The following is a 13,698-nucleotide window of genomic DNA, read 5'->3' on the forward strand; positions in this document are numbered from 1 at the left end:
GTTTAAAGTAGAATCGTTAACATTTAAATTTAATTTTTAATTTAAATTTGTATTTTTTTCAGGTGAGCATTTACTATGCACAAACCTTCAAACGTAGGAACACATTCTTAAATCTGCAAACAGTTTTCTTTCTCTCTCTTTTGTTTTCATTCAGAGATTTCAGTTTCTTTCTGAGCAATTCTTTGGTGGGGAAAAAAAAGGCCTAGGGGGATCCCACTGGTGGCCATAATAGGCCCATTCCTGTAATGGGCTGCTTGGCTTTCTAACTCTATTCTGTCCTATTTTCCAAGCATTCCATTCAATCCATTTTTGCAGGCTGATTGAATTATAAACCTTTTAAATTTAATATCAGTGCCTTCTGTGCCCATTAAAAAAATCCCAGTCTTTTACTTTGGAACAAATATTTGAAATGTAGCTTAATATTTATGTCTTAGACATAAAGACTCTGAAAAAAGAGGACAGGTGGGAAAATTTGAATATTATATTTAAGGCAAGAATAAATCAGTTAGCAAACAGATAACAGTAAGACCAATGCACTTCACTTGATAGGGAAGATAAAGTGAAATAAATAAAATACTAAGTTCTTGAGAAAATAAAAGTAACATGAAATGATAAGCAAATGCCTATCACTTTGTGTGGCACCGGGATCAGTTATTACCTTTTCACAAAGGAGGTATGCGAAATGCTAAGAAATTAAATGGCTTTCCCTTAGTTGACTAGTCCAACCTTCTCTGGCATCTGATACACATTTTGCTTTGTTCAATGACACAATGGACAAAGAAAGAGCCGATTCTGGGTGTCTTTATTCAAGGCTTATGCCTGCTGCAACCTCCCACAAGTCAGGGCTACAAATCACTTTCTTTGAATCTTCAATATATTTTTCCTGAATTGAAGAAATTTTTTAAATGTGCTTTTTTAATTTTAATTTTTTTTTTTTTTACCATTGAGAGAGTAAATATAAATTAAATGGATAATAACTTGTGTTTTCGTGGTTCACATAAAAAATGGGTACAAAAATCCATTCCGCCTAAATGTTATGCAATGAATAACTCTAAATAAGAGTTTATATAAATGCTAACTTCTCTGTTCCTTATTAATGAATTTTCTCAGACTCTCAAAGAGGCCAAGTAATCAAATACAGCTCTGAATTTAAATGACTCCAGAAACATCCAATGAGGAAACTATTCACTATTTATGAACCAAGTAAAATTATTTTATCTAGGTGAGGTTTTTTTGCTTGCTTGTTGTTAAATTTACTTTTATTACAGTGAAAACACACAACACATTCTCTAGGTGAGGTTTTATACAACTGCAAACATATTTGGTCTTTGGCTTTGCAGATGTTGTGAATTTACTGTCTTGTAGTCCTCAGACTGGAAGAATATTCCAAAAAACAAACTCCACTTATCTTCAACCATGAAATCCTCTGTTTGGATTGAAATATAGTTATCTAGTACATTACAAAAGTTCTCTGCTTTATCAGTTGGAAATGGAGGACCCTTGTCCTGGAAGCAGAAGAGATAAGTGTAATTTGTTAAACTGGTCAAAGAATGGGGAATTCAAAGATGCTACTGTATTTGGCTCAGGACAGGGCAGTGTTTCATTCTGAAGTACACAGAGTAGCTATGAGTCGGATCCGACTCGAAAGCAGTGAGTTTGGTTTTTTTTTTTTTTTTTTGAGTCCAGTTTTCTCCTTTCCACATCTGAGATGAATTATGTTAAAGACTGTCATTCCCACACAGAAAGCACATCTCTGGGTGTAGGCAGGCAGAAAAACAGAGCAGGTGAAAGGTATAAACATCCATGTGTAATGATGGGGCAACCAGATACTTTTTTTTTTTTTTCAGTCCAGCAGACCCATAACTAGTAAGCAGCTGCTGGCTATTCTTTTTAGGCCCCCCAAAAAAGATGCAAGAAAGACAATGGGGAAAAAACGGGGTGAAGTGTAAGTGTCACAGGTATATAGGCCAAAGGAGATCAAAGTAATTCCTTGTGGCCTACAAGGTGGAAAGGTGTACTGTTCACTCCAAGTTTAAAATGGCTGTAGTAGCTGAATTTGTGCTGAACTGTTAAGGGTTGAAGGGAACTTAGGATCCATGTGGTGAAAAACTTGTTCTGTGGATGTGGAAAGTAAGATCATATGAAATGATGTGATTTTCGGAAGAGCCACACATAGAACCCGGGTCCCAGAACTTCCACTCTACCTAACGGCTAAAGCAGAAAGCCTGTGTCCAAAGAAGCAGAAACAAAATGTTACATCTGACAAATTTAAAAAGAGTCCCTAGCTCTATATCCTGTCTCTGTCTAAGGAGAGACTGCCAATAGCTACATCACAGCCTCCACCTGCAGGGTGCCCCCTTTGAGAGAAAGGTCTTCTCTACACCTCCCTACTTCTTTTCTCCAAACTCGGTTTTCTGAGGTGCTTTTGTGGTTCCTACTGGCAGGTATCATTTTGAAGTTCTGCTAGCTACATCATAAATTTATTATTCCAGATCATAAACAAGAACTTGATGGGTGACATGCATATCTGTTATTCTCAGTTCAGGTCTGACTCTGCAGCACAGAGTATGTCTTCTTGCATGTCCTGGCATTGAATGCCCCAAAATGAACTCTCACCACTATTTCCAAATCAGCTCCCCGTTTTAGTGAATCATTTTGTGCCTCTAATACTATTATTTTGGTCTGATTCATTCAGTTTAGGACATCATTGTCTCACATCAGGATTACAACAATAGCACTTACCCAGCTTTCCTGCATTTATCAACCCATTCTGAATCCACCTGATGCACTGCTACCAAAAGTTAGTTTCCAAGGGAACACTCCAATCATATCATTCTCCTGATCAAAATCTACAAAATAAAATGCAAACTTCCTAACCTGGGCTTGAAAGGTGCTCTCAGTCTGGGTCATAATTCAGCCAGTATTTGTTGTTGTTGTTATTGGGTACCACCGAGTCAGTTCCAACTCACAGTGACCCTATGTACAACAAAACAAAACACTGCTCAGTCGTGTGTCATCCTCACAATCATTGCTATGTTTCAGCTCTTCATTGCAGCCACTGTGTCAATGCATCTCATGGAGCTGAGTGGGGCAGCTGGCTTCCAGGCCTTGTGCTAGATGCTTGGAGATGTGGTAACTTAATAAGACACCCTTCCTATTCTCATTGAACCTTCTCCTGGAGGGTTAAAATAGAAAATGGATACAGAATAGAAAACCATCATGTATCATATAGTGTATGTATGTGTCAGGGGCAGTGACAAAAGTGGAAAATGACTGGGATGAAAGAAGAATAGCACCTAACCCAGAATGAGATGAGGAAAGGAAGGTGAGATGTGATTAGGAAAGCAGGGATAGGAGTCAGGGGAGGATTTCCTGGGCAAAGTCAGTAGAACTCAAGTACAAAAAGGCAATTAGGTAAGTGAGGGGGCAGGTGGGGTGATGGAGTGTGAAACAGTGTTTCAGATAGAGTCTAGCATGTTTGACCTTATTGCTGAACTCCTCTCTCATGAATTAGCTCACACTCCTTAGAGCAAACCTTCCTCTTCTTCCTTCTGCTTCCCTTTCAAAGCTTTCAGTCTGACCCTAATTACAACTACCCTTCAGCTTCCTTTGACAATCCAGCTAGAAAATGCCTCTCCTATATCTGAACTGGAGTCCCTGGGTGGCAGAAATGCTTAGGTGCTCAGCTGCAAACTTAAAAGGTTGGTGGTTTGAGTTCACCCAGAGATGCCTGGGAAGAAAAGCCTGGTGGATCTACTTCTGAAAGATCAGCCACTAGGAGCTTCTACTCTGACACACATGGGGTTGCCAAAAATCAGAATCAGCCTGACGGCATCTGGGCTGGTGTGCTTTACACCTGAACTCCTTTAGCACTTATCTCCCTGTACCTCTGGCAAAGGAGAGCTTAGTCAATAATCATGAATTTCCACTGTTACCACTGACTGTGGTCTTCAATAGTCATGGCTGGACTATGCATCCTTAGCTGACTTCCTACCTCCTGCCTCTTCTGTCCATTAGGTGAGTTTTCTCAGAGTCACTCATATACTAGCCTAATGTTGTTCCAAGGAGGTCTGGTGGTACAGTGGTAAAGCATTTGGCTGCTAAATACAAGGTCAGTGGTTTGAACTCAACAGCCACTCTGTGGGAAAAAGATGAAGTAGTCTGCTTCCATAAAGATTTTTAGCCTTGGAAACCCTATGAGGCATCTACTCTGTCCTATAAGGTAACTATGAGTCAGAATCAATTCGATGGCCGTGGGTTTGGTTTGCTGTTTTGGTTTAATGTTGTTCCAGGGAGCAGTGGTGATATGATGGTTAAGTGGTCAGCTGGTAACTGAAAGGTTGGTGGCTCCATAGAGAAAGACCTGGTAATCTGCTCCCATAAAGATTACAGCCTAGAAACCCTATGGGGCAGTTCTACTCTGTCCCATGGGGTCACTATGAGTCAGAATTGACTCAATGGTACCTATTAACAACAATAATGGTGTTCCAATCACCCAGAATGCCCACTTCCATGCCTACTGAGTGTAACCTTTCCTTCATGTTCCACGTGACTTCATTCCTCCTGACCTGAGACCCAATCTATTCTGTTCCCTCCTTTCTCCAGCTTACTCTTACTTTGAGTGTCAATGCAATCCTGCCTCTCTAACTGATCAGGAACTTCCTCAAGAACAGGATCGTTCCACAGGGCTCAGCCCGGAGAAAAAACAAGACAAAATGGCAAGGAACTACTGATGGGTTTTCCATATCTTTGCTTTTAGTTTTGAGCAAAGAATGTAGTTTCGTAAGTAGAGAGATCACTCAGGAGAGGAGAAAACCAGGGATAAAAAGAAGGACCTGAGGTAAGGTGAGGCGGGGATTTTACAAAGCCTCTGGGAGGAGAGCTTGCTCAGAGCCTAAGTCAAATCAAGTCAAAGCACATCGTTATGTTTTCCACTGTTTGCTGTACGTGAATGGTTTCACTGGAACACTGAAGAGTTAGGGTTTTTCCCCCTCCAGATATGCAACGTTGCCCCTGTGAATATAGTATCTCTTAGTTTCCACTGTAAACAGAAAAGGAAATTATTTTGCAACAAATTAAAAGGAACTATTTGGGGGACTTTATTTATTTTGGTTGTTTCACAGTTTTCTTATTCTGAAACTATATTAAAAAAAAAATCAGTGATGTAAAGTAAAAGTGTTTCAGCTATGTTTGTGTGCCTTATAACACCTTAAAAGTTACTCATTTTCAGAGACAGAAACTATCAATTCAATAACATCTACACATTTTGGAAAACTTACCCTGTTAGCATGTCCTCTTATAAAACAGTCTGCTGCAATTGGGAAAAGCAGGGGAGATACTGTTCTATATCCTTATCTCATCTCCTGCAATGGGGGATATTTCCTCATGACGGTTAGTTTATTAACTTCTGGCAGGCCTCCGGGAGTAAATAAGGGTTGAACACTGTGGGGACTGTGCCAAGACCTTATGCAAGATCTTTGCCCTTTGTCAGGGAAAAAGGGACTCTGCCAGACAAGTTACATCAAAGCTGGGGACTGCAATGAGACTCAATAGAATGAGGTCCTTTTGGTACTTCAATAACTAGCCCCTCATGAAGCATGAACCTGAGACCAAAGCTTCCCTTTGGCAGATGGAGTTCCCATGCACCTATCTCCAAATGTCCACAAGGTTTAAGAAATGAAATTGAGAAGCATACCTGAAATCTTACTGCTGTCAGCATTACACTTGGCAGGTACAAATGCTCACTACAGAATGAAATATTCCTATGTGGTCTTACACACACCAGCTGCCGTCACGTCAGCTCCAACTCATGGCAATCCCACGTGTGTCAGAGAAGAACTACGCTTATTAGAATTTTCAATGGGGGGAACAGATCACTAGGCCTTTCTTCCAAGGTGTTTCTGGGTGGACTCAAACTTCTAATCTTTCAGTTAGCAGCCAGGAACAGGAACCATGTGTACCACCCAGGGATTCCTAATGTGCTCTTACCCCCACTTAAGGGGCCCTTATGCTGTCAAATCTTCCTAGTTCAATCAACGTACCTGAGGGAACTTCCACTTGAATTTTTTAGTATTTCTACCAGCTACAAGATGAGTTCAAAAATTCAGTTCTTCCCAAAGGAAATCACTTGAAGCCCTTTCAGTTTACTTTTAAACTTACCTTGACTGCCTTGGCTAAGATTGCCACACTTCCCAGTCCTTATAATCTAGTTCCAGTGGCAGAGTGGGTAAGGCATTTGGCTGCTAACCAGAGGGTTGGTGGTTCAAACTTACCAGCTGATCCATAGGAGGAAGATAAAACAATCTACTTCTGTAAAGATTTACAGCCTTGGAAACCCAATGGGGGTCACTATGAGTTGAAACCAACTCTATGGCAGTAGGTTTGTTTTGGTTTTGGTATATCTAGTTCAGGAGCCTTGGTGGCACAATTTGGCTGCTAGATGAAAGTTTGGCGATTTGAATCCACCAGCCGCTTGTGGGAAAAAGATGTGTCAGTTTGCTTCTATAAAGATTTATATTCTTAGAACTCTTATGGGGCAGTTCTATTCTATCCTACAGGGTCACTTGATAGCAATAGGTTTGAGGGTTTGTTTGGTTTGGTTTGGTATCTAATTCCTTCATCTCCACTTTCCTTTCTACCCTATCTACCTCAGCAATGCTCATTCCCCTTCCTCCCTCTGTTGTTAACTGAGCAGTTCACTTTCTGCATTCATGCTCAGGGATCTCTTTTAGTCCTCAGAATCAGGAGTAAGGGGAGCAAGAGAGCAAGAATGACACTTTCTTCTTTATTTGGTGGCACAACTATATCCTTTACCTTTCAGGTATGTTTGTATGTCATAACTGAGGAGCTCTGGTAGTGTAGTGCCGAAGGACTTGACTGCTAACCAGAGGCTGGTGGTTCAAACCCACCAGCTACTCCTTGGAAGGAAGATGGGGCAATCTACTTCCGTAGTGATACTGCCTCGGAAACCCAAGGAGGGGTCGCTATGAGTCAGGTCCAACTCGACGGCACATAGAAACAACAACAACAACATGTCATAACTGGGTTACTTCGAACCTTAAAGGTTTCCTTTTGACCCGGAAACATTTTCCCTTCTCCCGTTAAACTGGCTTGTGTCAGTGAATCTTTCTTCTACTAAGCTGCCTATTGTCCTTGTGCTCTGGGTGATCTACTATGGAGACAGCTTGGGTACAGATGAGTGTGGTGTCAAGGACCAACCACAGACTAACAGTTTTTCCAAGCTGAGCCCACATCAAGAGTCCAGACTCTCACCTGAATGAGGAGATCGATAGCGAAAGTCCTCTTTGGTCAGCAGCAGGAGAGCTTTGCCATTCATCTCAAATGTGTTGCTGTCAATTGGCCTTAAAGAAAACTCATTTTCAGCCCACTTGAGCCACTGGGCTACGTCATCCCTGCTCCAGTAAATTGGCTGCAAGCCTGTTGGAGAGAAAGGAAGGCAGAAAGAAGGGGGGGGGGGAAGGTCTTGTCAGTTAGACAGTTGGAATAAAGGGAAAAGATTTCTGAATAGTTAACCAAATTGAGTCTCTATGTCTGAAGAGCCCTTATGTTCGACTTTTGAGTCCCAGGTTAAAATGAAGCCTCAGAAGTACAATGTGTGCTACCAGATTAACTTTTCATTTAGAGGCAAAATGAGAAACAAGTGTTTTTTACATCTTTCTGAGTTGTTAGGTCTTAGAGCCTTGCCCTTCCTTGTCTAGCTCCTGGGGCTGTCTTGAACCCAGGTTTGCTCTAAGGGTATAGGTCATGATGAACTGAATCAGTCATGGAGGCTCAAGTCACAACAAATCTCAGCTTGCTCTGGAGGGGACCTCAGTGTCAGAGGCTGATGTAATTCTAGCCCAGAGTTCTTTTGAAGTAAAAATGTCCCAGAGCTGGGCTTGACCTTCCAGTGTTGCCAAATAATGAAGTGTTCCCTGAAATTTCTTCCAGAAGAACAATCCACTTAGCCTCTGGAAGCCATCAAGTAAGACTCTGGGAATGAGAGGGTCTTCTGCTTCATGTCAGAACTTCTTGGTGTGGGGTGGTACTTGGACTCAGAGTAGGACCAGAAGTGCATGAAAGAGACAACTGGAGTGGACAGGGAGAGGGTGGTCCAGGCCAGATCTCTAGAATCCTGACTATGATTCCATGTATTTTTTTTCATTTTGCTGCTTTGGAAAACCTCTGCTGTATCATTCAAGTGGTTAGAACAGTGCTTCTCAGAGTGTGGTCTTGGTATTTGTATGTGTTCTAAGAATGTCCAGGTTAACAGTAGAGAAGAGACAAGGTTGAGGTGGTTTCTTGCCACAACCAGCTACCTGGAGTGAGCAAGTAGTTGGACCTGTGGGCTGGGGACCATGGTCACAGGGGGCATCAAGCTCAACAGGCATAACACACTACACAAAAACATTGTTCAAAGGGCTACTTTGGTGGGTAGCAACTGGGAACTTAAAAGCTTGCAAGCAGCTGTCTAGATGCAACAACATGTCTCTCCTTATCCAGAGTAAATAATAATGAAGAAAACCAAAGATGCATGGAAACAATTAGTCCAAGGGACTGGTGAACCATGCGATCCTCAGCCTATTTGACCATGAGACCAGAAGAACTAGATGGTACCTGGCTACCACTGTCAACCACTTAGAAAGAGATCAATGCAAGAGATCCTGGAGAGTGGGAGAACAATGCAGAACAGAACTCAAAATAATTAAAAAAAAAAAAAAGACCAGATTTGCTGGTCTGATAAGAGCCTGGTGAGACCCCTGAGACTATGGGCCCTAGCTACCCTTCAAGTCTGGAACTGAACTCACCCCTATGGCTTCCAGCCAAACAACAGACAGGCATATGGGGTGAACATTTACATCAGGTAGATACACTCCTTGGAGCAATCAATCATGGGAGAACAGAAGGGCTGTGTTTGCATAGGAGACAGCTGGGGGGTGGTGGTGGTGGTGGGAGTTCATGGGGTTGGGGGGAAGAACACAGGGAAGAAGTAACTACAGGGAAGAAGTGAGAAGAGAGCTGTTACACTGTGGGGAGCTGCAGTCAATGTCATGAGACAAAATGTGTGTGAAGTGCTGTATGGAAAATGAATTTGTAAACTTTCAATTTGTAAACCCAAATCATAATAAAAAAAATTTTTTTTTTTAAAGTGTTGTCTCAGGACCCACTGGGGTTCCCAAGACCTTTTCAAGACATCTATGAAGTAAAATCTATTTTCATAATAATATTAAGATGTTATGTGCTTTTGTCACCTTCATTCTTTCATGAATGTATAGGGGAATTTTCCAGAGGCTACGTGATGTGTGATACTGCAACAGATTGATTACAGAAACAGATAGAAGAATCCAGACATCTTCTATCAAGCTAGAAATTTTCAAAAATGTAAACAAAAAAAGTCATTTTCTTACTAAATTTTTTTTGAAAACATGTCAACAAATATCATTTATGTTATTCTATACTTGGATTATTATTTTTCAATAAATCAATAAATATTTTTTAAATTCTGTTTTAATTTCCCATTTGATAAATATTGGTATGAATAATGTACATAAGCAAAAGCACTTGGAGTCTCCAATAAATTTCAAGAATAGAAAGGGGTCCTGAGAACAAAAATTTTGAGACTCACTAGGAAGGCGCTCTGGTAGCATAGTGCCTAAGGCACTTGACTGCTAACCAGAAGGCTGACGGTTCAAACCCACCAGCCACTCCTCGGAAGGAAGATAGGGCAATCTACTTCTGTAGTGATACTGCCTCGGCAACCCAAGGAGAGGTCACTATGAGTCGGGTCTGTCTCGATGGCACATAACAACAACAACAACAGGTTAGAAGATGCTAGATGCTTACACAACATCATTCTCTAAAATCATACTGTGTGTTTCAATAGTTCAAACAGAGCACAAAGGAATCAGTGTTTGCTAAGAGGAGCTTCCACCTCTCAATATAAGCTACTTAAACTTGCTCAGGAAACTCCGTGAGTATGGTGCAGGAGTGTCCCTCAGTTTGATCCTTGAAATAACCATCCTTGATTGTTAAACCAGTCTGCTAGATGGGCTGCTGGTCTTCCCTGTGGGAGTGGGAAAGGAAGGGCTCAGATTCCCTGGAGAGTGTCCAGAGACACTGGGCATGAATGATTGTTGACTATCTCATCACAGTGGCTTCTTTGCAAAGTATTGTAGTTTTGAAGAACAGTAGATGGCTTCCTCTAACCCTATGACACCCCTTCAAAGCTAGTCCATCTTGTAGGGCATTGTTTTGGTTACTTTGTGCTACTCTAACAGAAAATACCACAAATTGGATGGCTCGAACAGACAGGAGTTTATTCTCTTCCAGTTTCGGAAGCTAGAAGTCCAAGTTCAAAATGCCAGACTCTAGGGACTAGGTGAAAGGCCCTCAACCTTGGGCTTCAGCTCTGCCTTTTTCCCAGCCCACTGAAGCTGGAGGCTTTCTTCACTCAGGCAGCTACTGGCTGCTGAGGCTGACAAACCCAGTTGACAAGTAAAAAGGCACAGTTCTGATATTACCAAACCACAAGTCCTTTAAGACTCCCAAGATCAGCAGGCAACATGGCAGGCTGCTGAACAATGACTCAGCTACATGCAGGCTTCAAGTGCGCCAAAAGCTGGAAACCTTCCTCACAGTTGCTTCTTATACGCTGTAAACAGACCATATCCATAAAGCAGCTACTTAGCTGCTCCAACAAATTTCATCATGGAATTAATGACCAATCTCAACCATGGGGAATAATCACACCCAGCTGCCCAGCCACTCAAACAGGCAAAGCCAAGCTGACACATAACCTTAACTACCACAGTTCCAACCCTTGTCAATCTGACACCTATACAGATCTTCATTGGGTGGTTCCAGTCCCCTAGTTCCTCTGAGTGGCAACCTCACCCACTTGGCTTGGTGAGCCCTGTTCCTCTACCTCTTGTGCATGGCAGTCCTAACCCCTCACTCTTGGGCAGTAGCTATGACCCCATCCCACTAGCTCACATGAGCAAGCAGCCCCACACTCCAGAACCAAATTGGTGAAGGTGTAACTCTTTGAAACCTAGGGGACTATGGTGGTTCCACCCCTAGAGGCCATGGTCCTACCCTTTGAGGCTGAGGCAGCTCTGCTTCCAGTTTCCTTGGTCTCTCTACTTCTACCAATTAATACTCGAGGGCAACCCACTCTGCCAGGAATCTTCCTGCCCAAAAGACACTCAGCTTTTTCGCTCAATGGGCCAATAAGTCTGTCACTGTCTCATGCAGGTTTCTCGGCTCTGCTGCTGCCATTTCTCTGCCGGGGTCTCCCTGCCAGGGTCCCAGGTCAAGGATGCACTCCATCCGTTTCCACATTTTAGGTATCTGTCAGAGCAGCACTGCATTTTCTTGGTTCCGTATTCTGTTTCAGTTACTGCATGCTGCTCTAACACAAAATACCACAAATGGGATGGCTTGAACAGACAGGAGTTTATTCTCTTCCAGTTTTGGAGGCTAGAAGTCTGAGTTCAAACTGCCAGGTTCTACGGGCTGGGTGAAAGCCCTTTGACCTTGGGCTTCAGCTCTGCCTCTTGCTCCCGGTCCACTGAACCCAGAGGCTTTCTTCACCCAGGCAGCTAGCTGCTGGCTGCTGAGGCTGACAAATCCAAAGTCAACAAGTAAAAAGGCACAGTCCTGATATTACTAAACCAGATGGCAGGCCATTGATTCAAGTCCTTTAAGAGTTCTCAGATCAGCAGACAACATGGCAGGCTGCTGAATGGGCTACATGTAGGATTCAAACGTGACAAAAGCTGGAGACTTTCCTCAAAGTTGCTTCTTATATACTGGAAGCAGCCCACATCCCTAAAGCAGCTACTCAGCTGCTCCAGTAGAGTCCACCATGGACTTAATTACCAATCTCACCATGGGGAATAACTACATCTAGCTGCCCAGCCACTTAACACCAGGGCCAACCAAGTTGACACATAACCTTAACTACTACAGGCATCAATAAAGAACTAAAGACAATGAAATAATTAGAAGTAGGTCAATAAGAATTTTTTTCTGGCTTTTCAAGTTGTTTGACTTTTTTTTCACATAGAAAAAATATGTGGTATTATAAAAAAATAATTTACAGTATGTTACTGCTCTTTGGTTATTATAGTAAAACAGAGCCACTAAAGGATTCAAGGTTTTGCTTTAGACCCGACTGGGCCTATTAAAAATGGTCCATGGACACAGGAGGTACTCCAACTCTTTCCAAGCACCTTAAAATGCATGCCCAGAATCACAGTGAGGTGGAAGGGGAGGAAGGGAGGTGGCTCAGCAAAATCTCAATGTTTGAACTAGGAAAACACCTTAAGGTTTATTTCCTGCTGCCAGCGGTGTCATCTTTGAACAAGAACAGCAAAGCAATTTCATTTTAGAGACTTTTACTTTCTTCTCCTTCAGATGAGGAGTATAGTTACAGTCATTAGATACAAATATGGGGTTCCAGTCAAGCTCAGTCTAGGAAAGCACCTGGTAGTGAGAGGGCCACAGACCAGAAGATGCTTAGTTAGAAACAGGAAAAAGTATGAGGTAGCTTATTGCTTATAGCTTATTTGGGTGCCAAAGCAAATACAGAACTGAGTCCTGCTCGGGAGGGGAAATGAGAGTAAAATGCTGAAGTTTCTGCAGAGGACATGCTGAAACAGAGCGAGGTGGGTGAGAAGGGGGTGGGGGATGCAAGTAGTAATTTGAGGTTCTTTATATTCTATGGAAGAAAATACTCATGAGTAATCTTTTCCCTAAATACAAGAAGAGTCCCACACTCTGAACAGTCCTGTTGGTTATGCACAACAAAGTTTCTCTTTTCACTTCCCATTAATCTCTCCCACAGTCCAGCCGCTGAAGCAACCAGGGCCACAGCATGGAAATCCCCCCACTAGGAAGCGAGGTGAATGCTCTGGGTTCCTTTGCAAGAGGGAACTAGTGAATTACAGTCACTCCGGGGAAGACTGCAGCAATCTTAGAAGTTTTACCAAAGTGAGCCTGACAGAACGAGAGACTGGCTCAAGGCCACCCAATAAATTGCTGCTCTTCTGTTAATACAAAGAAAGAAGGTAGGGATGCTCACTGAGCTGGAAGGGGACTTGATAAACTTTGGTGTTCAAAATCTCATTGCTATTAAGTGTATGTGTATGATCTGAATTCCCAGGTGTATAGTAGAGCTAACAAGAGGCAAGGTGGTAGTCACTGCTTGGTCACAGCCAGCTACCCAGAGGGACCGAGTAGTTGAACCTGTGGGCTTGGGACCATAGTTGCAGGGGACATCAAGCTCAGTTGGCATAACATACTACACAAAACATTGTTCCACCTCCTACTTTGGCAAGTAGTGACTGGGAGCTTGCAAGCTGCTATCTAGATGCAACAATGGGTCTCTCCTTGTCCAGAGCAAAGAAGAATGAAGAAAACTAAAAAGTTATGGATACAATCAGTCCTAGCGACCGGTACACCATCCAACCTGTAGCCTATATGACTACGAGACCAGAAGAACTAGATGGTGCCCGCCTACCAGTGTCAACCACTTGGAAGGGGATCTCCTGGATAGAGAGGGAGAACAATGTGGACAAAACTCAAAATCATTTGGAGAGAAAAAAGGGGGGAGGGGAAGACCAGGGTTTGTTGGTCTCACAGAGCCTGGTGGAACCACTGAGACTATGGTCCCTAGCTGCCTGTCAGGTCTGGAAT

At 42.6% G+C, this 13,698-nt stretch overlaps 1 protein-coding gene across 1 annotated transcript in view; it reads right to left on the reverse strand.

The window, feature by feature from the left end:
- The window catches only part of ETV6 (ETS variant transcription factor 6), a 187,458-nt gene that overhangs the window by 55,601 nt on the left and 118,159 nt on the right, over positions 1-13,698 (reverse strand). Inside the window, exon 3 of the mRNA XM_042782840.1 lies at positions 7,273-7,437. Within this exon, the coding sequence (XP_042638774.1) occupies positions 7,273-7,437 (165 nt within the window). The remainder of the gene's footprint in view (positions 1-7,272; positions 7,438-13,698) is intronic.

This window comes from Orycteropus afer, unplaced genomic scaffold (genome assembly GCF_000298275.1).
Source record: "Orycteropus afer afer isolate SDZICR_OR568_19922 unplaced genomic scaffold, OryAfe1.0 scaffold00488, whole genome shotgun sequence".
NCBI lineage: Eukaryota > Metazoa > Chordata > Mammalia > Tubulidentata > Orycteropodidae > Orycteropus > Orycteropus afer.